The sequence below is a fragment of the Mustela lutreola genome, chromosome 1, assembly GCF_030435805.1.
Source record: "Mustela lutreola isolate mMusLut2 chromosome 1, mMusLut2.pri, whole genome shotgun sequence".
In the NCBI taxonomy this organism is placed as follows: domain Eukaryota; kingdom Metazoa; phylum Chordata; class Mammalia; order Carnivora; family Mustelidae; genus Mustela; species Mustela lutreola.
The window spans coordinates 49,661,625-49,688,312 of record NC_081290.1 but is presented as its reverse complement, the minus strand read 5'-3'; the positions used below and the strand labels follow the sequence as shown (position 1 = coordinate 49,688,312).

General features: G+C 36.9%; 1 protein-coding gene across 6 annotated transcripts in view; it reads right to left on the bottom strand.

Moving 5' to 3' along the window:
• PPARGC1A (PPARG coactivator 1 alpha) overlaps positions 1–26,688 on the bottom strand; it is a 656,258-nt gene that overhangs the window by 30,691 nt on the left and 598,879 nt on the right. For 5 of the 6 annotated variants that reach the window (XM_059164602.1, XM_059164570.1, XM_059164586.1 and 2 more), the window contains 5 exons: positions 11,478–11,672; positions 9,504–9,626; positions 8,442–8,646; positions 4,102–4,147; positions 3,919–3,992 (listed from right to left, as the gene is read on the bottom strand). In XM_059164602.1, the coding sequence (XP_059020585.1) occupies positions 3,919–3,992; positions 4,102–4,147; positions 8,442–8,646; positions 9,504–9,626; positions 11,478–11,672 (643 nt within the window). Of the gene's footprint in view, positions 1–3,918; positions 3,993–4,101; positions 4,148–8,441; positions 8,647–9,503; positions 9,627–11,477; positions 11,673–17,100; positions 17,381–26,688 lie in introns of those variants that run through there. The other variant, XM_059164614.1, reaches the window with a different exon arrangement.

The window sequence follows — 26,688 nt, the reverse complement described above, 5'->3', positions numbered from 1 at the left end:
AGAAAATAGGAGTGCTTTTTTTGTAACACCATAACCTCACTAATGGAAGGAATTCAATTAAAATGATATTTCATATATATAACATTTCAAAAACAAAGATATCTAATGTTAGGAAGGATGTAATAAAGCAAGTATAGGCATGTAATGCTAATAGGGCTATAAATGAAAGCACTACTTTGGAAAGCAACATATACCAGAAGACCCCAAGATATTTTATCTTTATATTCACTATTAAAAACTACTAAGAATTTATCTTGAGAAAATAAGATAAATTTATGAACAGAACAATAATAACAATAACAACAACAAAACAAATAATCAAAAAACCCACAAATATCTGATTAAAATGGTCAGAGGACCTGAATAGATATTTTTCCAAATAGATACAGAGAGCCAACAGACACATGAAAAGATGCTCAGCATCACTAAGTCATCAGGAAAAGGATTATTAAAACCACAATGAGATGTCACCTCATACCTGTCAGAAGGACTATTATCAAAAATACAAGAAGCAACAGTATTGATGAGAATGTGGGGAAAAAAGGAAACCATGTGGCTGCTAGTGGAAATGTAAATCAGTGTAGCCACTCTGGAAAACAATATGGAGATTCCTGAAAAAAATTAAAAATAGAAATACCATATAATCCAGTAATTCCTCTGTTGGGTTTTTTTCTCAACAAAAATGAAAACACTAGTGAAAAGAGATACAGGCACCCCTAGTTTATTGCAGCATTATTTATAAAAACCAAGATAGAAAAGCAATAGATGAGTAAAGAAGATATAATATATATAATGGAATATTACTCAGTCATAAAAACGAATAAAATTTTGTTGTTTGTGAAAGCATAAATGGATCTAGAGAGTCTTATGCTAAATGATATCTCAGACAGAGAAAGACAAATCCCATATGATTTCACTTCTATGTGAAATCTAAGAAAATAAAACAAAACAAATAAACAACTAAGAAACAGACTCATAAATTTAGAGAACAAACTGGTGATTGCCAGAGGGGAGGGGGATGGGGAATGGGCAAAACTGGTAAAGGGGGTTAAAAGGTACAAACTTCCAGTTATAAATATGTCATGGGGATGAAAAGTACAGCATTGGGAATTAATCAATAATATTTTAATAAACTTGTATGGTGACAGATGATAAGTATATTTATCATGGTGAACACTACATAATATATAGAAAGGCTGAATTACTATGTTGTATACCAGAAACTAATTTAACATTGTCCACTACACTTCAGTAAAAAAATTATGAGCAAACATTTCTAATGCAGTGCTATTTCAAAACGGTAACACTTTAAAACAGCCTAAATTTATAAGAGGAGTATGATTAAATAAATTTTGATGTACTTACTGAAACTAATGTTATTATGACACACTAAAAGCATGATAATAAAGGGTCTGTGATACTATAAAAATTTCTCATTAAAATGTTAACTGAAAAATCAGGATGCAGAATTATATACACAAAATGATTATAGTAGAAATACAAGGTATCTAATTATCCATAGGAAAAAAATGCATTGGTAACTTTGCATCTTAGAATTGTGAATATGCATGCTTCGGTTAGCTCCATCAGTTGAGCACAAGCCTGTGCTGAAGCACAGGTCTTGATTTTTGCTCAGGTCCTGATCTCAGAGTTGTGCGATCTAGGCCTCCCATTAGGCACTGTGTTAAGCCGGGAGTCCGCTTGAGATTGTTTCTCTCTCCCTCTCCCTCTGCCCTTCCCCCTGCTATGCTTCCTCTCTCTCTCTCTCTTTCTCTCAAATAAATAAATAAATAAATAAATCTTTAAAAACTTACAAATATTTTCCCACTACTTTATATTTTTGACATTTTATAGTAAGCTTAAATTATTTATAGTAAGAGAATAATAAAAACCTTTTAATAGAAGCTTTGGTGTGGGTGTATAAAGTGGAAGCTTTTTCCATCCCTTCTGAAACAAAGTAACTGACTAATACAACATTCCGAACACTCATAGTAAATAGATTCCTTTCAACTGAGTTGTTGTCCTGAGCCACAGTATATTTCCCAAACCAGTTGACGTCTATTATAGTGGTAACTAGAATTACGTAAAGTAATAAAATAGGATGCCATTGAATGAAGCATACAAAAAATTGTTTCTATAAGAAGAACCAATAAAGGTGTGTCACTAAAAGAAGCGCTGTCAAATTAGTTGTAGACAGATGGTATCAGAAACACTGGGAAAACATGGGAAATCATGATTATTATTTATTTATATAAAATCTAGAAAGATTTTGCACTCAGACTACGACACATGTATCTCTAATTCTTTTCCTTTAAAAATCAAGAAAAGAACAGTGGATACCATCTAAGAGACATTCTTACTACAGTCTGTGCCACAAAGATGAATGAATTGCCAGTTAAGACATTTAAGTTCAAGGCAAAGGTCTCTGTTTCTTATATAAAAAATATTTGATATTTGAATGTTTCTTTATATGACTTAAGCAAAAGAAAATGACAGAACTGTATACTTCAATCAATTTTTTAGATAAGCCCACCAAAATATTCATTCTTATTGGTCAGATAAGAAGGCCTCTATTGCATATGATATATATACATAAAAGTTACTTATAACCATATAACTAATTATAATTTAAGAAATGTTATGTATATGCTTATAAGTGAGTATATATGTATATATGTATGTATACAAAGATACGTATACATTTGCATAGGTATATGTATATGCATATGTATACACACACACAGACACACACACGCACACACAATATATATATATAAATACCATGAAATTAACTACACTACTGCTTGACCAAATCATGCAATCATGCAGTAGACCTTTCACAAGGTGGTAATTTAGCAAACTCAAAGTGTGAAATTAAACTTAGTGACAATGACCATGGTGTACATAGCCACTATAGCTCTGGTTGAAAGCATCTTGTTTAAGTTACTATTCCATTACCCCTATCAACAATGGCCAGAGCCAAGGAACTTCTTGTTCAGACTAAGATTCACTTTCTGGTGTAGTTCTCTCCCTAAACCTAAAGCATTCAGTGCAAAGGTACCATTTACACCCAATTTAGCAGTCTGCCTACGAAGTCTGTGGATTATTAAGTTACTTGGGGGTTATTCCAAGCTTTTAAAGGTCCTTCCTCTTCAGTGTATAAAGTAAGACTGACTAAATGAATCCGGAAGTCCAAATGGCGAAGAAAGTCACTCTTGTTTAAAAATATCTAAGTACATTTTGTTTTGGTGAATGGGCACATTTTCATTTTCCTCCTTTGCTGAAAAGATATAAAAATGGTAACATATATATGAGAACATTATACTAGTAGTTAAGTGTAATGGTCAGTGAAAAAATATCCCAATTAAAACACGGATATAGTGAATAAACTGGGGTTCAAAACTTTGTTCCTTGCTTTCTAGCTCTGTGATCCTGAGCAAGTTGCTTAACATTTCTGAACTGTATACGCTCATCTTAAAAATGAGAAAATTACCACTATCTTCATGAGGTTTCATGAGGTCATTCTGAAACCAGTCAAAACCACTTACATGCCTGGCACATTTATTGAGTAGGAGACGAATAAACGTTAATTTATCCTCCTGCTCAAGTTTTGGTGTCTTAATCTGACACAGAGTTATTTAGGGATCTAAAGCAATAGTATGCATCTGGTATACTAGTATATACCTGAGCCCAGGTCTGACACACAATAAATGTCTTCTCTTTAAAGAAAAAAAGAAGTGAAAATATTTATAGGTAACTTCTTATCCAATGTTGCTTGTTGCTCGTACTATTTGTTAATTTCATTAACCACATGGAGAGTATGCACTAATATTTAATACATATTACACACACACACACACACACACACACACACACACACACACATATACAGAGTTCCAAATGAAACTTAAGCCTTACCTGCAGTTCCAGAGAGTTCCACACTTAAGGTTCGTTCAATAGTCTTGTTCTCAAATGGGGAACCCTTGGGGTCACTGGAAGATATGGCACATTTATAAAAACAAACTGAAATGGAGTTGCTGTAGCCAAATGTATTAGAACCCCCTTCCCTTTCTGAAAATGGTTACATTTCTTAATACTTACTTTGGTGACTCTGGGGTCAAAGGAAGAGATAAAGTTGTTGGTTTGGCTAAAGGAAAAAAAAAAGGAAACTGATTATGAAATATTGAGTTTTTCAGGGTTTTTCTTTTTTTTTTTTAGAAACTTTTTTTTTCTTACTATAATCAGGTTGGAAACTGGAAACTGGAAAACTAAAGTAAGGAAATCCCTGAATATTGGATCAAAGTCAGAAAACAGTCCATTATGCTAAAACAAATTCCAAACAACATTTGCATCAGTAAACTATCATTCAAAAACACATACAAAAACAGAGTTTTCCCCAAAATGTAGCATCTCTGTTAAGGATACAAAATTTGCATCATACCATCAGAAAGAAATAATGTGTTCTATTTTAATTTGGAATACAGTACACGGTTTGTTTAGACAAGAAAACAGCAGAATAACTATAAGACAACAGAACGTTATGAATATTCAGTTGATTTTTCTCCTGAAATGTATAATTTTATATCTAGCCCTGAGAATAGGTTATTTCTATGAGGCCAAAGCTCAAGCAATAACCATTCCATTTACTGAAAATTAATTGAGAAATTATGACAAACTGTGGGCATTGACCCAGATGGTTTAAAAGGGGTTTAGATCCCCAAATCTTATAGAAAACTAAAGTAAGATACTGCATTTATCAGTTGAGAGACCTATAGACTTGCAAAGAGAGCTCATTTACTCCTTTTATGCTTCCTAAATCTTACCTCCTACAGGAGGCATTTCCCAATTAGGAAGGGTGGAGTAAGAATCTTCTCACTCCAAAATTTCAATTGCTTCTCCTTGGCAGTCTTGTATTTTGAACAGAAGGAGGGGAAAACATGATGAGAAACGTACTTGGGATATACATCCACATATTATGTATATATATATATATGCTTATCTATAAAGATATATTTATATGTATGTAGGTTTATGTCAATTTTTTCTCATTAACATAACTACTTTCAAAAGGTCAAGAGATAGTCATTTACATAATGAAAATCATAGACTTGAAACTAAAAAGGTCTTTAGAATAAACTCTTACTTAATGGATGAAAAACCTTAGACCTAAAGATGTGAAATGATATTTCCAGGGCCATAAAACTAGTTACTGGCAGAGTCAGCCCAGAATATGTTTCCTTTTTCCTATTACCAAAAGGAATTGCATTCAATAGATATTAAAGTAAATTAATCAACCCCAGTAATTAAGGTCCTTTGAAATGTGAAAATATTATTTATGTCCAAATTAGACTGAAATTACATACTTTACTTGGATAAATAGTATTTACATATTTAATTTGTCGATTTAGATTTAGTTTTTAAACAATCGAATGGTTTATCATCTATCCAATGTGCATCCAGAAATATGAAGTTCACGCTGTCTTCTACAAATTAGGTACATTGACTGATTGGCTTTTATATATGCAGATAAATGAACTGGTTTATATTAATTTTTTTAGTATGTCTGATATAATGAGCCTTTCCAAAAGAACACACTCATGAAGGAAATTTACCAACATTTTCGGCGTTCAACTAATAATTAAGATCATGCATATGGGCTTCATATGCAAGTTATCACTAGATACAAACTGTGTACTATGTCACACAGTAAATGTACATTGAAAATCGGTCTCTGGGATTCCAGTTTTCAAGGTGTGGGGTAGGCTATCTGAAATGCTCAAACAAATTTCCCTAACATTCTGACAGTTGGGTATGGGTGATGGCAATGGCACTGTAAGGGGAGCATAAGGCAGCGGCCATGTTCAATGGGACCAATAGGAAACAGGAAGAGAAGGCTATAGGAAGGTCCATCCCACAACCACACACAGTAAAGAACGCCATCCCTGAATATGCCCACGCTCACAAAAGCTACCACTAGAGGAGTATTGATTTGGTGTACTGGGAGTGTAATCCACACTATTTCAATGACTAACAGACCAGGGCCTCTAAAATCCTTGAGGGCAGGAATGCCTCTTTTTCATGCAGATCATGGTCTTTTTGATGAATGAATACATTAGCAAATGAATGAACCAATGAATACAGGGGACACCAACATGAGTCAAAGGTCAGGCCATTATCCTAAGGAAGTGGAAAAAACTTGACCCCACAATATCATAGACAGCACACATGCAGTTCAGTGAGAGAACATTACAGTATGTCAAGAAAGATAAACCTCAGTAGATTCTGGGTTACTGTCTCTGTTAATATATTTTCTACTTTTAAAGTTTAAATCATAATTCAAATAAATCCTGAAGCTGAGCACTTATTTCCTGTTGGTTATTCACAGCCAGCCATGTTTATTTTGTTCTTGGCCTTTTATACCTATGGGAATTTTGTGGGGGTTTTTGATTGTTTGGTTTTGTTTTTTTGTGTATGTTTTTGTCAACAGGCTTTGTTCTGGGATAAACTTTTTATGCTTTGCCACAGGCATATAACTTTCTGAAATATCCATATACAGCAGGTCTCAGCTAAAGAATATATCCTCCACAGGCCAATTTAACTCCTCACTACCATGGTTTGTAAGCGTTTACAGTAATATTAGTGGTGAGTGGATTTCAAAACCAAACCCCAAACCTCCCAAACTCTCAAAATCCAAAAGGTGCCAAATACAATTTTAAGAATATGAAAATTAAAAAGATGTTTAAAACCTGTGCCGCTAGTCTGCGTTCACTGACCACAGGGTTACAGCTGGCTTAGGACTTTAAATTCAGCTCCAGGAAATGAATGCCTGACTGGGACACACTAGGACAAGGTAGAGAGTAGCCCCATGAATTTTTTAGTCTACTCACTAGAGTGAGCTCAGCTGCCTTCCTTCACTTGAGGCTCTCCACACCATTACATCTCATAATACTGCTGGTTCTGCTCTGAGAAAAACTGGTCCACGGCCTGTGTGTGAGGGGCCAATCAAGGCAAGGCAAGCTACAAAAAAATGTGGCCCATTTCCGTAAGTATCTTCCCCTGATCTGACAGAAAAGGATGGCCAAGTGATTTTGAGATATCCACAAGGGAAAACCTAATTGAGAGCTAATTTAAAACTTTTAAAGAAGGTTCCTGAAGGTTTATGGTGAGGTAGGGATGAGAGAGGGAAACTGAAAACACTGGAAAGAAAATACTTATTAAAAGCAGCAGCAACAGCATACCTGTATGAAATAATCATGGTTCAAAACAGGGATCAGGGACTACCACTCTGCAGCTGGAAGGGGAAGTCAGGGAAACAAAAGGGAAAAGAGAAGTAGGTGTTTGTAATTGCTATTTCAGAATATGCCTGCTTCCGGGGCGCCTGGGTGGCACAGTTGGTTAAGTATCTGAGTCCTGGTTTCAGTTGGGGTCCTGATCTCCAGGTTGCCAGACCAAGCCCCGCATTGCGCTCCAAACTCAGCAGAGTCTGCTTCAGACTCTCCCTCTCCCTCCCCCTTCCTGCACTCTCTCTCATTCACACTGTCTCTAAAATAAATACATAAATCTTAAAAATATATATATGTATATATATACATATATATGTATATATATATATATATATATATGTATGCCTGCTTCCACTACAAAGTTAAAGGTGGGGTTAATGTGGAAGCTGGGATATTTTAAAGCAACAACAACTTTCAGCAAGCTTCCTTTGGGCCTCTAAGACAGGATGGTTTTGAGGGAAGAGCCAAGAAGGAAGAAAATTATATCTCTGCCAAGACAGGTTTTCCCAAAATCACCCTGACTTGCCTCAGAAGCATCAGCCTTCCAGAATATATGGGGATGATAAAAACCAACCCAGATGCTTAGTTTGATCTGGGCAATACTTTGTATTAGAAAGCAAATACAAATAAATTCCAGGGATTTCCAAATCCTTATTTACAAAATAAAATCTATGAGTATAACATGTGGTCTTTAAAAAAAAAAAGAAAGAAAAAGAAAAAAAAAAAAGAATGCACTTAATAATCAGGAAAGCCTGCACAAATACCATGTACTCTTTCTTAAGTTATATACAGCAAATCAACAATACCTCATTTTTTCCATTACTAGAAAGGAAAAAAGAAAAGCTTTTTAATATTGGCTAGCCCAGCCTGCTCCGAATTTCAATTATCTTGGCAATTTAGATTTCACATAAATCTTTCATCACCCCCTCCCCACCCAGCTCACATTTCAGGTGCTTTTTGGTGATTGTGAATTAGGCTGCATATCAGCCGAATAGGTCATGTTCAACCTGTGTCCAAGGAAGGATTTTTTTTTTTTTTTTTTTTTTAAATAAGTCTATAAGAAAGTGCTGAATTCAGTTTGGGCATCCCCAGCCCGGTGCATGCTTGCTTCGCCTTCAGCGCCCTCGCCTACAGCCTGTGCTTTGGTCCCCAGCCTACCTTGTAAATGTTGAGACTGTGATTGTGTGTGGGACTTCTTTTTGGAGGTGCATTTGTCTCTGCTACTGTTCCTGTTCTCCGTGGGTTTGCTGTGAGGAGGGTCGTCATTTGTGGTCAGATACTTGAGAAGTTCCGAGCAGGGACGTCTTTGTGGCTTTTGCTGTTGACAAATGCTTTTCGCTTTATTGCTCCATGAATTCTCGGTCTTAAAAACAAGGCATAAAGAAAGCTAAAATTAGTGAACTGAACCTTATCAGAATGGATATAGGTTTTCTGAAGAGATGAGATTTTCAATGAAGTGTTCAGTCTAAGTGTACTAGATCTATGAGCTGTGAATAATTGTTTGCAGAACAAGGAAAGAAAATTACATTTAAAATTCCTAAATGACATTTATGCAGCTTTTTATTTCATTTCTCCTACATTTCAATGTTCCTACTCAGCAACATGTAACTAACAAGACCCTATAGCGCCTTTACTGTGAATAAAAAAAAATAAGCTGGTTTAAACCTTAATTTGCCACTGATTGCTGGAGCCCCGTATTCACAATTCTCTTAAGTACCCCTTAACGCTCCGTTTTCACTCACAGTGAATGGCAAGACAAACATTGTTTAATACAGCCCGCTAACCGAATTATGTCATTGCCAGCATTCCATCCAATTAATGGCAGAGATAGATCTTTTGCGGTGATTCCAGAGCAATCTTTCTCAGGTTAGACAGCTGGCAAAATGGCAATCCTGCATCTTAAAGTCACTCCTAGATAATACCAGCCGATCAGCAAATTTTATTGCAACCCACATTGCTGCGTGTATTAATAAAACGGGCAAGGAGTAACAGACGGTGGAACTTCCATTCCAATCATCCAAAGACAAAGCATAAATGAACTCTTTCTAGTTTAAAGTAGCTGGAGCCCTGCTTTTGGAAACCCATTTCATATTGTTTCACATTATAAAGCAACTGCAGGATCCCAGCTGAATACATAGAAATAAACCTATCCTTTGTTTTACTGCTTCAAGCAAAATCCTTTGTTACTTTCCCTCCTATATTAAAAAGTTTGCATTGTACCTTAACAACTGCAGGGTTTGCTCTGATCCTGTGATTATGGTTTGCATGGTTCTGGGTACTGAGACCACTGCATTCATTATAGCTTAGCTGAGTGTTGGCTGGTGCCAGTAAGAGCTTCTTAAGCTAGAAACGTATCAGAGAAGGAAAAGCAAGAGAAGTTACGCATCTTGTAAGCATTAGAATACGTTACTGAAATTTTAAACTGAAAATTAATTAATTATAAAAATTAATTCTCTCACTCTCTAATTATAGTCACATCAAGGCACAATAGCGCTAAAGGAAATGCATTCTTAAAAAGTAAGAAAAAAATTTGGCATATACTACCAACTGTGAAAGTATTTCCTTTCCCTACACTGACACTTAATATTGTCTACCTTGATTTTTTTTTTTTTTTTTGGCTTTTCTTTTTTTGGGATAAAATAAGGTAAAAGGATCCTCCTGAAAGGATTTCCAAATACCTACTAGGTGAGAAAAGTTGCCCCGCTAAATGAGGAATTGGGGGTTGGGGACAGAATATAGGAAATTTTCCCCTCAGTAATCCAAATGAATTAAGTGAAAATAAATAAAACCTTTGTAATGCTTTGAATGATACTTTCACAGTCCAGTTTAACTTTACTTATTCAAAGTATATTTATGGTGAAAGAGTGGCTATCACTGACACAGACATGTAAGTGGGCAGAGTCAGGAGATGTGATTCTGGCTCCTGCGAAGCATTTACTCTTTCTTGACTCTTTCTTTGTTCTTTCTTCATTTAACTCGCCGGCCTTCTAGGCTGTCCCTACTCAGACAGGCAGTATGAGGCGGAGTCAACAACCCTTCCCAGTCGAACCAATTATCTGGATGAAAATCCTCTTGTATCAATGTAAAGACATCAAAGTACCAGCCAGCAAGGGCAAGGCAAATGGAGAAATGGTGGAGGGTTGGGAGGAGGGTAGCAGTTACTTATGAGGGAGTTTCTTCTAAACCAGAAATCTCGGAATGAACAGCAGTACAAGTAGACTCTCCGTGTGTTTACATGGAATGTTTTTTAACATTTAAAAAACTTAGATATCGGAGAGAAACAACCCCTAAATGGCATGCCAAGGAGCATTATTAAAGTTTGGAAGATAGCATTCCATAATTTACATAGTATGTTCTCACATCAGATTTATGGCAAATGACAAATGGCTACCATAGATGAGAAGGTAAACTGTGTCTTAGAACTAATAAAATTCTGGTCAAGCACTGCATCGAAAGAAAATTTACTCTTCATTGCCAACAAATTCACTCTTCAATGCCTCCCATAAATTTAGGGAACTTGGGTTGCAAATGTGCTATTATTTTTCAATCTTCACAAGAATTATGGATCTAAAACCTTAAAATATTACATATCCCTGGATCTACCTTTTATTCCTAGAATCATAGGCATAAGAATAAAACTATAAATGTGTCGATTGCTATATAATTTATGATGGTGAAAAAATAGGAAGAAGACTAAATATCCAGCCATAAGAAATCTCTTAATGAACTAGGACATCTCCAAACAATAAAATAATACATGATACAAACAATTATGCGTATATTTCAAATTCATAAACATAACAATGTATCTTAAAACAAGAGGATATTTCAGTCTTTTTTTATATCAGAGATGATTTGATTTTACAGGTGAATTTTTAATCTGTCCTTTTTGGGTTGTCTATGTTTTCTAAGTTTCTACCTCGAACATAAATAATGCTAAGAAATAAAAATACACACACAACAAACATAGCAAAAGACAGTTAAAACAAACTGTAGTAAGACCACATGAAAACTGTTATTACCAACATTTTTAAACACGGAATCACAGAATTCACAACTCCGAATCCGTTCGGGAATGGTTTTTGGCATCAATCTAAATTAAAAATCCAGACCTTATTGTTACTACATCATACCCATGCAGCGGGTAGCCAGAGGCAACTCCAATTCCTGTTAAACAGTAGGAAGGGTTCTTACTAGAGACGGCTCTTCTGCCTCCTGAGGCGGAGGGGTGCCGTCAGGCATGGAGGAAGGACTAGCCTCATTCTCGGTGGTCACATCTCCATCTGTCAGTGCATCAAATGAGGGCAATCCGTCTTCATCCACAGGGAGACTGTCCAGTGTCTCTGTGAGGACTGCTAGCAAGTTTGCCTCGTTCTCTTCATCTATCTTCTGCAAAAACAGAAAAATAGATGACATGAGTGAGCTGACATGGGGGGACAGGTTACACCATCAATCAGTGTAGACAGATCATGTTTATCCAAATGAGCAGTAAAGTGTACATGAAATGTTGAATGATCATGCCAGAACACAAAGGATCATGTCTTCTTCAAACTCCAAATCCACTTTTGGTTTGAATCACACCATAAACTGACACCTCGTGGTACCAATTTCTGCTGGGTGAGCTGTCCCAGCTAGCAATTTATGATGCTGGTGCCTATTATGGCCATATAGGACACAATCTTGTTCACATTCGCTTTCCCCATGTGTGTGTCTTGTTTCCCTAACTAAAGGAGAAGGTCTAGAAAATCTCAGAACTTGAGAGAATTTTCACCATCATCTATTTCATCTTCAGATACAGCGTTTCAATCTCCTGTGCAGCCGAAATGTTTAGATAACCCTCTGTTCGAATAGCAGCAGAAACTGAAACTATACTGAGAAAAACTATACACTTTCATGGTTTCAATTATAATCTCAACACCGAATACTCCACAACCATTCATTTCCCTCCCTGACATCTCTCCCAACTTTAGTCATAAATCTAGAACTGCCCACTGGATACTTCAACCTGATAATAGCTCCCTCATCCTCCAAAACCCAAACTTAGAACTTTTCACAACAAAACTGCTGTTTCCCTTGACTTCCTGGGTTTGGGTAACAATTCTTCAGACCCAGAATATAGAACTACCTTGAATCCTCTTTATCTGGTCAGTCATTAAGTAGAGTCCCACTTTGTCACGTCGTTTCTTGTGGCCAGGGTATGATTCTAGTGCGACATTACTTGGAATGGGGGCTCCTGCGAACATATTCTAACTTGTTTCTGCAACTCCCACAGTCACTTGCATGCACACACCCTTGGAAAGTTAATCTTCAGGTATTCATTACATAAACATATCTGCATACCTACTATACCGGGACCATGTTTGGTGTTAGAGATAGAAAGAGAGAGATAAACCTCTGCCCTCCAAAAATCCTCCAGTGGAAGGGAAAGAAACTGTGAATAATTTATTATAAAAGATAACATTTATTTCAGTACTCTGTACAAACTTATACACCCTGTTTATGGGGAAATGTGCTATATTCTAATCCTGGGCAACCGGTGCCAACGCTAGGCACACAGCGTGGCCATTGATTACTTGCTGAATAATTCATCGATCTGCATTTACTGCCTAGAATATATGTTGTGTAGATCACTTTCTCTTCCTTCTGTTAGCACTTCACTTTGTTTGTCCAATTTGACCTGCTTCATAAATCTTTTTTTTTTTTTAAAGTTCTGGATGCTATGACATTAACAGTATCGGCTAAATTATCCCACACAGATTCTATTACAAAATGCACCTAAGCTGCTGACATCTAATGAAGCCAGCAGTGCCCACACGTCCTTTCTCTCTAGCACTGAACTCCAATTAATTGACCTGACAAAATTACAAGAATCACAGAATAAGACAGCTAATCAGAAAATCAAATTGTATTACTAGAGAAATTAGGCAGGCCTTTATCACGTATACATTCTATTTTCACATAAAAATTGTTTTCCCTCATTACTGATGAGTCCCCATCCAGGAGTAAAACTGCAGACTTCTTTCTCTTTTGGATTCAAGAGGCCAAAAAGAGCCATTTGTACTCATGGTAGACTTTACTAGCATTTCTTACGCTAGCATCATGTGTCTCTGTAATGGCGCTGGACTTGACATCGTGAGTCAAGTGGATTTGGGCACATGGGATGGAATGACAACTTTCTGAGATTGAGGACTCCACTGAAGGAAGTAAATCCTAATCGGATTGGGGTAGGGGATGTCAACTTCAAAATGGTACCACTTCTTCCAGAAACTGACCGATTCTTTAAAAATCAAACTGCTTAATAGCAAATCATTATTGAGCATACCGTGGAGCTTCCGTTCTCCTAGATCTGTCCATGTAATCTGAATAATAAAGATATTGAGATGATTTTCATTTATTTTCTGCCTGGTATGATAATCTGGTGTCCAAAGATTCCAATCTCTCCCTTTTCAATTCAGATTCTGCCCCTCCCACCATACAAAAAAAACAAATTTGGGCTATTCATCTGTCCTAAAATTATATTTAATTTAAGCACATATTACTTTAAGTCATCTAAAATAATGAGATTTACATTAATATAAATATATCCATATTATCTAATAAAAATAATCTTTGAAGTTATCTCAAGCACACACACACACACACACACACACACACACTCACGCACACACGGTTTCAGTAAATTGGATTTTTTTTCCAGGTATCCCAATTTTCAGAAAGGCTTATTTCACTGAAGTTCAAAAATAGCTCAAGAAAAACAGTTAAGAATGTTTACCAATAAATGAGTAATTTTGTTTAGTCTGATTTAAATTTTGTATTTGGCTTTCCAGCAACACTACAAGCCTCTATTTGCTTTCAATCACATAATACAATAGCGCCTTAGTTCTATCCCTAGTGTAAACAAACTACAATAATTCCAATCAAGTCAGAATGACAAAGAACACTTAAATTAACTAGTTTTCTCCAATTTCTTTAATAAGCCTGGGTGAATGTACATCAAAAACAATGGCAGAAATATTGGAGCCTGATAATGTCATAATTAATTTACAAGATCTGATTAAACCACAGCTATTTAAATTCTCTCTACTGGAACCACAATGGGAGGGAGGGTTGTGGAATGGAAGATTGGCAGAGAGAGTGTGTGTGTGTGTGTGTGTGAGAGAGAGAGAGATAGGGGGTATGTGGGTAGGTTATGCTGGTATTCAACCAGGATGGACCAGTAGGACTCTAATCCTTATTTAGAATCCGCATTCATCAGGCACAAGGCTGACTCAATGAGTGGCTCAGAGATAGTTTATTTTAGTAAAGTAGTTCTTGAAGGAAAGAACGTTATTTCCAATTCTCTGTGTTCTGTCTAATCATAGAAGACTGGGGAAAAAGATATTTCCCAATGACATTTTTGTTCTGAAACTCAAAAGATATTCCTGTATGTAAAGCTGAGTGGACACTGCTCCTCACTGTGGCAATTCCAATTAGTTTAGCATGAGTTTCAACAATCAAACACTCCAGAGAAGGCAATGGATGTGACAAAACAGACTCTGGTAAACAATTAATGTCACTTCCCATTATTGCTTCGGTCCCAATTTACAGAGCAAATAAATCAAAGTCACTGCAGATGAAGAACTCTGGCCTATGAACACATGTCTGTTCACAGGTGACAGGGCATTGAAATACATCAGGCAGTAAAACGACTTTGCAAAATAACCTTTCAAAGACTCTGCTCTGACACCGCTTTCTAACTGTTCAAAATTACTATTTTTACAAAAATATATTTATTAGCTCCATATAAGTTAAGAAAAGAAAAGTGGAGAGGTGAAAAAGAGAGAGCAGGTCACCAATTAGGTAGTGATCTAAAGCTACACAGCTGAGCCCAGTGTTGAGGGCGGCAGTGGAGAAGGAAAGAAAGGTAGGGAACAGGCCGACAGGCTTTTCCACCGGGGAGCTCGGTGACTCTCAAGCAGCTTTAGCCATGCTTGGCGTCAACCTGGGCTCTCCTTAAGCAAGGCAAGTCTGTTGCTCGTCTTGCCATAGAAATAAATATGATGTGACCATAATGCTCGTTTTCAAAAGGTGCTCCTGGAGTAAGGAAGCCCATTCTACAGATGCTCAAGCCATAAAGAATTTCCACTGATAGGTGATACACGTACATGTATACTAACAACCCAAAATTCAGAATGGGCTATAATTCTGACGTAATGCTATGTCATTAACAAACGATAGTTCAGAACACTTGGTTCATCACTGCTCCTGGGGACTCCTCAGTCCCCATCTGACCTACCGTAAGTGTAATATAATTCAAAGGGCAGAGTTTAAGGAAGGCAGATTCTGTATCTTCGGGTGCAGAGAGTCACCTCAAGACTGAAATTTGGGGTCCCAGACATAATACCTGGGCCTTCCTCCCCTGTGAGCAGTTGGCAAAAAGGATATTCCAAATGATTACACATGGTGGGGCAGACAGTCATCGAGCTCACCCAAGTGCATAGAGAGGGAATAAATCTACTAAATTAAGGAGGAAATGAGTGACTCCGAGATGTTACTAGACACCTGAAGGGAGAACTGCAAAGTGAAACCGGCATGTGGTATCCCAAAGATTTTTAAATGCAGGCTATTATGGAAGGACCATGCCCTGCTTATGATAGTAATTTTTTCCACATCTTGTAGAATTGCAATTACACTCTGCGTCCCCAGATTCTCACACTCGCTTGATCTCTGTTTGATAAAAATAGTTTAATAGCCATTTAATCACAGCTTCATTATCTTAGCTCTCTTAATGCGAATTAGGCCAGGAAAATTCCTGCTTCCTCATTATTCAAATCATCAATAAGAAGGAAACAGTGGGGTCTTCTTATCATTCATTAATCAGTTTCAATATCTTAGGTACTATTTACTCAGAGATCAATCTATGTGAGAGGTCACTTAACCTCTGTGAGCCTCTATTTTTTTTTTCTATATATAAAAATCCAGGTTATTATCTGCCTAATTCTAAGGACAGAATTTTTCTGCACTCATGGTTAATAGGGAGGAAAAAAAAGAATGGATGAAAGCCCGAGAATCCTTCAAGAAGTGGCTCAACAAACATTTACAGTGTATATGCCCAGCGTCTTGACTGCCCATATTTGAATTTCCTTCGAGCATGATCTACCGCCGATTTTTAGCACCAGGCCAGCTTCCTCCCAAATACCCAGCATGCCTTGGGCTTCCTCCTTGCCTCATCCTGCTGATTTGGAAACAGCTAATGAAGACAAAATTAACTCCTACTTTTAGTGAGGCCTAATTAGGAAGGGAAATCTGCTAGAGTAACATCTGGTAATGCATTCTGAAGCCAAATATAAATGACATTTTTGGATTATCCACTATTTTGGATTATTTCTCCCACTAGACCCCAACTAGGAGTTGAAATAAATAAATGAGAAAGTGACTTTTATGATAGATTCAAGGGTTCAAAGAAGAATTACATTGACCATAGGAATCCCTTCCCAGGATCTTTCTACAAAGAGTTCTGTACCTTTTGCTCATGCACAAAAAGGCAAAAAACTTTTATATGTATAAATTTTGGTTTTACTGTATGAAGTTTGATTCAAGACTGGCGGAAGTGGAACTAAAATTTAAAAAAAAAAATAGTTTCTGAAATTAAAGAAAAAAATAACAATTCAGACTAGACCCCTGAAATAGAATTTGAGATTATCAGCTTTTCTCTTTAAGCGTTTTAGTCAGGAAAGAAACCACCGCACCAATTGTGTATTATACATGTCCACTCTGAAGGGACTAATCCTTTGTTGGAGATGTTTGAATACTCTATTTGAATATTTCGAATACTCACTCTCAAACAACTCTTTCTCTCTTCTTTTCTCTTTTTCTTCTCTTTCTTTCCTCAAATGTTTTACAGTCCAATGTCCTTTTCCTTGCTTCTCTTATACCTAGGTATGGACCAACAGCATGTCTGTGCACCTTCTCACAATCCAAAAGAAAATCAGCAGATTCCCCATGTGGCATTTCTTAAAGTTTGCCAACTCCTGCCCCATGAAAGAAGAGAAGGCTCTAACATAACCTACTAATTCTGTTTATGGGATGGCTTTGAAAATCTGATGGACGCTTGAAGACGGGGTAAAAAATGACCTAAGACATTTCAAGCCTATATGTGCAGCAGAAAAATAACCAAGACAATAAAGACTTTGCATGATATCACACATTTCTTATGAAAAATACTTCTTGTATTATGAAAAAATACTTGTGAAAATTCACTTCTTACAGATACCCTGAGAATTAGCTTAGTCCTCTCTTTTATTCCCAGGAGAGATAAGATAAGCGCATTATGTGACCCTGTATCTGTTCTGCTGGATGCCAAAGTTGCTGGAATTTTAGGTTGTACTGCTAGAATAGTTAGTAGAAAGAATACAAATATTAATTTCACTGTTTGGGTAACTCTCCATTGACATCAAGGCTACTTAAAATAACATGTACGTAAATGTGACTATCCATACCACTCCCAACACACACAAGTTTGCATCTCAAGTGCACATATGTAAAACAGAATCTACATCCATGCACATTTCAGCCTCTTAGGTATATTCTGATATATTTCATTGCAGTTGACTATATATGTATACCATCAACACATGATTCTTCCTCCCAGTTATCCACTCTAACTGAGGAAAGCAATGATCAAAAACTGAAGACAGTTCTCGGGACTATAAAATAAACCAAGAATCAAGTGGAAATAAACACAAACAAAATTGAAGAACTCCCTCCATAGATATATTTATACCTGTGAGAGTCCATTTAATTTTTGTTAGTATTCATGCATAAAATTCATTCAGGCATAAAATATGTATTCACATCTGTATTGGGCTCCATCTGAACTTACTAGCTTATATCACATACTCATGAGTTAATAAACACCCACTAAATATGTGGAATTCATTATTCTGAGGAGGCTACATGAGCCAAAAGTATAAATACAGACGTTCAAGAGAAAGGCTTAAGAAAAATCTTGGTTGCTGCTTCAAAACAAGCTATTTTGGGGGGCGCTGGGTAGGGGGAAGGGAGATGTTTCATGTCCACTTCTCACAACATGAAGAGGAAGCAACCAAGTTGAGTCACCAATCAGGAGACTTAATGGGCCCATAAAGATCAGCCTGGCATTCCATTTGTTCTCAAGTTTGAACTAAGAGAGAATCTGGGCCTTGTATAAAAGACACCAGACTGAAAATGGGGAAAATTGTCCCAAGTCCCATCTGCACCACTAGCTAGTTATGTAGCCTCAAGTAAAACAATTCAACTAGGGCTGCAGTGCACGTGCCAAATGATAATCTTGTACGTTCCTAACTGGCTCCCCTGCTTTCATTCTCACCGCTTGCCTCCCCACCCCAACAATCCATTCTCATCACAGACGACTAAGGGATTCTTCTGATAAAACCTAAGTCATACCTTGTCTCTCTTGTGACCTAGCCCTCCATGACTTCTCATGTCTCTCAAAGACAAAATCCTCAGAGTGACCTGCTAGCCTAGGATCACCACAAAATTTATCATCCAAGCTAGAACACTTCTGAGAATGTAAATACTAACCCCTTGGGTGTGAATGTAGACGATCATGGTCTGAGATGTATGGTTGGTTGCCCTATACTAGACCTACATCATCTGACTCTGTCCATGCCCCCGTTTATCTGTCTGAATCCTCTCCAACCACTCTGACCTCATCGCTACTCCAAAAAATGCCAGGCATTCTCCTGCCCCAAGGCTTTTGCACCTGCTGTTTGCCCTTACTAGAAGGCTCTTCTGCCAGATGGCCACATGACTTACCCCTTCATCCCTTCTTTTATTCAAAAGTCACCTTCTCAGTGAGACTTTCCCAACCACTCTGAACAGTGTGTCCATTACCCTAGTTTATTTTTCCTTTTGATACTTATTTCTATAACTCAATATATATTTTACTAGTACTATATTTTACTAATATATATTTTACTAATGTCATTGATGGCCTATCTAAAATGGAAGCACCATGAGGCCTGTTGGATCACTATTAAGGCACTTGGCATATAGTAGATGCTTATTAAAAATGAGTAAGAATAACACCTGAAATGTTGAATCAATCCTAAAAACATAATGTGACTTTTCATTCTCCTGTTGTTTTCACTGTTGTTTGCTCTGAAATTCCCACATTTTTCCACCCCCACCAACTAATGTTTATGTTAGGCTATAATTTGAAATTGGCTTGCATTCATTCTTGTACATCAGCTGATAGGCCAGGCAAACAGCCAATATATTCTTAGTAGGAGGGAAGGAAATTTGAACAGAACCACAGAGGGGCTGACTCTGAAATAAGCCCCCAAAGCACTGAATCTGTATGAGTCAGTGTAACATACATCTTTTGTAAAGGAAGAGGTTGACATGGGTCTTATAAAGGCAGGGATTAATTCATCCCAGCTCTCGTGTTTGGGAGGATACAGGAATGAATCATCAAGCAATTAATTTGCAAAAATTTCCAAAGAGCCGAGATGATTTGTGAGGAGAAAATCATGCCAGACCAACGTACTCTCTGTCCATGCAGAAGCATCAGGCTCGCTAATCAAGAGAAAACAATTGATGTAATATATCTGGACTAGAGGGAGCGTCTGTATTCCATACTGAGTAACACACTTATCTATAAGCTGTGAGTGTATAGTCTTAGCCAGAAGCTTTTTCCAACTGTGTGCCATGGAACTATAGCCATATCTGAAGTGTTGCAAGGACTAATAATAAACACTGTAGTATATAATATATTTTACACATTTATATAATTGAGCTCATATGCCAATATAACTAGTTTTTAGAAAGAAGCATGCACACTCAACTGTGTTATTTTTCTGATCATAAGCACGGTGGAGACCACCACTGCATTAACTTGCCATGTTGAATCATTTTATGTTGGTCTCAGGATTAAAAAAAAAAAAATCTTGAGAAGTGAGAGTGTGCAGCTTAAAACCTGGAGCCATTTACAAATACTCGTTTCTACGAAGCAGGATTTTCTCAATCCTCTCAGATCAAAACAGACTACAAAATAATCAGTTGCTAAGATTGATATAAGATACCAATCATCATCTTAAGCCTCAACTTCACTTTTTTTCCTAATCATTTAAATAGTTTGATAAATAATATGACAGATAAATGTTATTTAAATAAAAAATAAGTAGCAGCTGACTTTCTCTGAGTCTTCCTATGTGCCTGGTGCTGAGTTCATTTCCTTACACACACTATTTCATTTAAACCACTCATTGACCCTATCATTAGCCCTAAATCCATGCAGCTTATAAAAGGAAGAGTTGGATACCAAACCAGATATATCTGATAAAACCTTGTTCTCACTTCCTTTCCTTATATGTTGGAACTTTATGGATGAATCAATGGAACAGAAATGAGTGGGCATGTGATAGTCTAATCTGTAATCAGATTACAGGGTGCAAAATGAGTGAATTATCAGCAGATCAAAACCAAGGTGGGTAACTGCCCTTATATCCCATGAAGCAGAGCTGGTCTTCCAGGTGGAAAGAGGCTATTGCTTTGATGTTGTTTCTCGGTATGTACTACCAGCCCAGTGTCATCACAGAACCTCTCTTCAGTCCTACTGGATGTGATCTGCTCTTCTGTTTGAATGTTCTTTCCAGAGGCGCCCAGGTGGCTCAGTAGTTAAGTGTCTTCCTTTGGCTCAGGTCATGATCCCAGGGTCTTGGGGTCAAGCCCCACATTGGGCTCCTTGCTTGGAGGAAGCCTACTTCTCCCTCTCCCTCTGCCTGTGTTCCTTCTCTTGCTATGTCTCTCTCTCTCTCAAATTAATAAATAAAATCTTCAAAAAAAAAAAAAAAGAATGTTCTTTCCATTTCCCACCATTTCTTCATATCCTATCTCTACCTTAAAGCCTGTCTTCAAGCTCTTAATGCCTTTATAAGAAAATCCTGGATCCCTGGAGAGAAATACCGATTTCTAGGTCTCATCACTGACCACTAAATCAAAACCTTTAGATCAGGGTTTCTCAGCTTTGACACTTCTGACATTTCGGGCCAGATGATTCTTTGTTGCTAGGGTCTGTCCTCTGCATTTCAGGATGTTTTGTAGCATATCTAGTCTATGCCTGTTTGATGCCAGGAGCACCTCCCCGATTATCAAAACAATCCAAAAGGTCTCCGGATATTGCCAAATATTTGCTGGTAGCCAAAACTGCCCCTAGCTGAGAATGATTGTCTTAGAGGAGCAGTCCAGGATTCTGCAGTTTTGATAAGCACTCCAACTGATTCTGCATCATACAAGTTGGGGTAATTTGCTGTTTTCTGGCTGTTAAGTAGTGTATAGATCAATTTATGATGGGAATTTATGATTCCGAGTAAGCTAGATTTATCTGTTCTAACACATGCAGTTCTAGCAGTTCTTAATATTTATTAATAACATATTTTTATTTATTCTATGTGAATGCTTATTTCCAATATCTTATATTATGTGCCTAGATGTTTTATGGTCTATGCTTCCTTGTTGATTACAACTTACTGGTTATTTACTCCCTGAATTTCTTTTTGATTAGTCCAATGGCATTTCACTCTTTTATTGCCAATCATTTTCCTCCTTTTTTCAACATTTTCTCACCATCATCATTTTCATAAAGTTCATTTTGGTTTTTTAGCCTATTGGCGTACATAGACTACATGCTAAATGATTCTTGAGGATTTTCTTCTATATACTTTCACAGAGTTCTTAAACATTTCTAGACTTCTTAGGATTTTTTTAAAGCTCAAGAAGTACATAGAAGCCTTACACGAGTTTGATGTTATTGTGAAAGAGGCAGTGAGGCAAAAGAGAGACTCTGAAGTTCGGCTGCTTACATTTGGATCCGAGTTCATCACTTACACAGTGCATAACCTTCCACAAGTTACTTAACCTCTCTGTGTCGCAGATTTTCATGTCTGGGAAGGGCGTTATAATAATAAGACTTACATTGAAGGGCTATTTTGAGCAAATCCATGAAAATCCTGTAAAACAGGGCCTGATATATAGTGAGCCCTTATCCTTGCTACTATTAATATTATCATTATTATAGTCCTTATGCACAAGATTGAGCTCAAAATAAGTGAGACCAAAAAAATGGGTCCATTGGGAAAAATACTATAGTGAAGGGAATGTTTAAAGAAGGCTTCAAAGGGCGCCTGAGTGGCTCAGTTGGTTAGGCAGCTGCCTTTGGTTCAGGTCATGAACCACACCATGGGTTCATGACCTGAACCATGGGTCTTGGAATCGAGTCCCACATCTGTCTCTCTTCTCAGCAGGGAGTCTGCCTCTTCCCCTCCCCCTCTCCCTGCTCATACTCTCTCTTCAAATAAATAAAATATTTTTAAAAAATAAAAATAAAGTAGACTTCAAGGATGGCATAGGATATGAACAAATGAAGGGAAAGGGGAAGACCATTCTATAAAATAAGCCTACACAATATAGAGGTTTTAATGTGGCATCAAAATTTCTATGTCCGTGAAGGCTCAAAAATCCTTACTGTTTGTATAAAGGTCACTGCCTACTTGTTACCTGTTAAGATGGTAAATTGGAATTAAAAGATATATGACATAATCACTTCTGCTTACATGTTTACTACATAGAGTGATCACCTGAGATCCACACCACGTGGAACCATGATATGTATACTTGACACACCCTCCATCCATGTACACACATACAGATCTATAGCATATTTATGTGCATATTTATAAGTACATAAATTTTTACTACTTATACATATTTATTGAGTGCCTACTCTATGCTATAATCTGTTTCCTAGGAACTTACTTTTTACTTTGGTGGAGAGAGGATGGCAGATAATAAACAAATGAACCCCCTTCCAAAGATAGATAAATAGGATATTTATACATACACATATATAGAGAAAGAACATAGAATACATATAATATATATATATATATATTCACACACATATTACATACATAGAATGTATGTAAGTACAGAAAGAATGTAGAGTTTATATATCATGTTAATAATATTATTAGGGGGCACCTGGGTGGCTCAGTGGGTTGAGCCTCTGCCTTCGGCTCAGGTCATGATCCCAGGGTCCTGGGATCGAGCCCCACATCGGGCTTTCTGCTCTGCGGGTAGCTTGCTTCCTCCTCTCTCTCTGCCTGCCTCTCTGCCTACTTGTGATCTCTGTCAGATAAATAAAGAAAAAGTTTTTTAAAAAAAATAATAATAATATTATTAGTTGTATATATTATATATATCATTATTATATTTTATATAGTATTTAATATATATATATAGAAAAAGAAAGAGAAAAAAGAGACAGAGGGTTATATTTGGACTGTGTGTGTGTGCAAATATATATATATATATGGTGTATATATATATATATATAAATAAAACATAGAGAGGAAGAATAGAATATATGTGCATATATATGTGTGTAGGTATGCATATATATACCTACTTGATAGTAAAATATATACATCCAATAATGTGTATTATATATACACATATATATAAAAAGTATATAGAGCACATATATATATACACATCCATACAAAATATATATATAGAGAGAGAATATAGAGTTTATATAATAATATTACATATATTATTATATATTATACAATATTATATACATATAGAAAGAGAGAATACATATATATGTAACAGAGAGGAAGAATAGAGTATACATGTGTATATATGTGTGTATATGTATGCATATATATACATACTTGATAGTAAAATATATGCCTCCAATAATGTATATGTATAAATGTTTATATATACAGAGAAAAAGACAGATAGACTGACAGACAGCATTTGAAATAGCAAGCCATAATAGCTGAGAAAGAAATGTTCCAGGCAGGGAAAGGACTAAATGCAAAGGTTCCGAGGTGAGAACTTGCAATGAGTAAGACGTTAGCATTTTTCTAGTTTAGGTATTGGTATATCTGGGAGGGAGGTGATGTTGAGAATATTTAACAAACATTACATGAGTACAGATCACTCAGAGAAGCAGTACCAGGATGTCAGAAAGAAGGCCTCTACTATAAATGACACAAAGTCTTATTGTGGCAAATTAGCAGATTGTATTAACCCTGGTATAAGTGTGTTTTTTAGGCTGACTCTGTAAGACATTTTGTAACAATTTCCCATTTCAACCAATAAATTCTCTATAAGACCGTATATTTTCTGCCCCCAAGAAGTGCTTAGAAGGCACTATTGCATGGGCCAGTGCTGTTTGTTCATCCACACTTAGCACCACAAGATGTGTGCAGACCAAGCAGCTGCAGATCCCTGGCACCTGGATGTACATGGTCTATTAAGGTTGGGGACGCCAAGATTTGGGCAACAGCAAATGATCTGATTACTGCAATATTCTGGCAATAGCATTAAAATGAGAGAAAATTGTCTCAAGGTGGTTAGAAGCTATTCAGAGGCTGGGCTGTCTTCTCTGTGGAGGCATCTAGGGTGAAAGGAATCAGTGTGCTTCCCAGTAAGCCTCTGTGCTGTGAGGGGCCCTTCCCCCAGGAGAAGAGAGTCCTTTAGGGCCTGGGATTGAGTCTTAGACTCTTGGAGCAATATTCATTTCCCACTCAAGAGTTCTGAACAGGGTGGTGGGTTGTCAGAAAACACTCACCAGATGAATACAATATGAGCAGTCTCCATGACTTTGTGTCTAAGTATTCCACAAGGGTTTCAGCTTCCAATGCATCTGAGTGAGGCTGCAATCTCGTACGATTTAGGGTCCAAGCTTCCCTTGATACCAGAACGAGTGTACCCCTCATGAAGAATCTCTAAATACTTTCTACTGAGTCAGTTTTAAATGCAGACTCACTCATGATGACCCGTGATTTATACACCTATGTGGTGAGCACACACAGTGGGGTTGCATATGACACCCCATTACACAGAGTGGCTAGTAACACCCAAGGGGACATTTTTTAAAGTGACTTGATAACTGGGCTAAAGAAGCATGTGTGCCTGTCACGACATGGGAAATAACAAAAGAAGTATAAACCAAACTGGATAAAAATTCAAGAGTTACAGGATGATAAAAGCAGAAAAAAAGTCATTTAACAGCAGGCTCACATAATGATAGGATGTAGTAACTGAAATATGGAAGAACAAGAGCCAAAAAGAGTCAACTCATCCAACTGTATGATTTCGGAGATGAGAAGACAGATAACGTCTTCAACAGACTCTTTCAAGGTCAATTCCTAACTGATCTAAATCTACATTTGTTTGGGGCCTCTGGGCTCCCTTGTCTTTCTACAATGCCATGTCGTTTCCCAGGAGAATAAAAGCAAATATTAGCAAAGAATGTTTCATACATTTGCCATATTTCTTCTTTAGGCCTCAATATTGATTAAAATATTGCAGATGGGAAGTTCCCAGTTCAGACTTCTATAGAAATTCTGAGCCCCAAAGAAATTCCATGTCTGTGATTCTCAATGCAACATAAGTTTTAAATGGGAATCACGGGACCCCAGGGTGGCTCAGTAGTTTGGGTGTCTGCCTTCGGCTCAGATCATGGTCCCAAGGTCTTGGGATTGAGCCCCATGTCTTGCCACCTGCTCAGCTGGGAACCTGTTTCCCCCCTGCCTGCCATTCTCCCTGCTTGTGCATTCTCTCTCTCTCTCTCTATGACAAATAAATAAGTAAAATCTTTTTTTTAATAAGTAAAATCTTAAAAAAAAAAAAAGGAATCAAGATTTGCATGTCAAACTTTTGTCAAAAAATATTAAATATTTGTTGAGTAGCTACTGTGTACCAGCCATTCTTGATGCTGGGGATCTGGCAACAAACAAAATAATTCAAAACCCCTGTGCTCACAAAGCTTATTCTACCAGGAAAGATACTGATGAAATAAATTACCATCAACAAAATAAACAACTGGGAGGAAGAAATGAATACCTAAAACAATAAGAATCCCACTTTTATTTAAAGAAATCCAAATATTTTTAAAAATCGGATTTATTTTAAAAAATTTAGAAAACAGAGCATAAGTATTTTGTTCTTAGAAAAAAATGAAATAACTTAGAAACACTTAAATCTCTAAACTGTTGAAAAATAGCTCTTCATATAAAAACTTGATGTAAAGAACTTTCCTGTTGGCCGTCTTTTACACAAAGTGAAAGATGCCTAAAGAGCCACAAGTCTCAGTTTTGACTATGTATTAAAATCATGTGAGCATTAAAAATATATATTTATGCTTCCCCTCCACTCCCATCCCTAGCCCAGAGCAATAAAATCAGTCTGAAGGACAGAATTAGTATTTTTAGAAGCTCCCCTGGTGGGACTCTAATAGGAACCAGGACTGAGAATTACTCCTATAAAAGACTCGAATGGTAGAGTCTTTGAGGGAAGGTGAAAATATTTGCCCTGATCTATCTTATGGGCTGAAGCTAAAACAGCT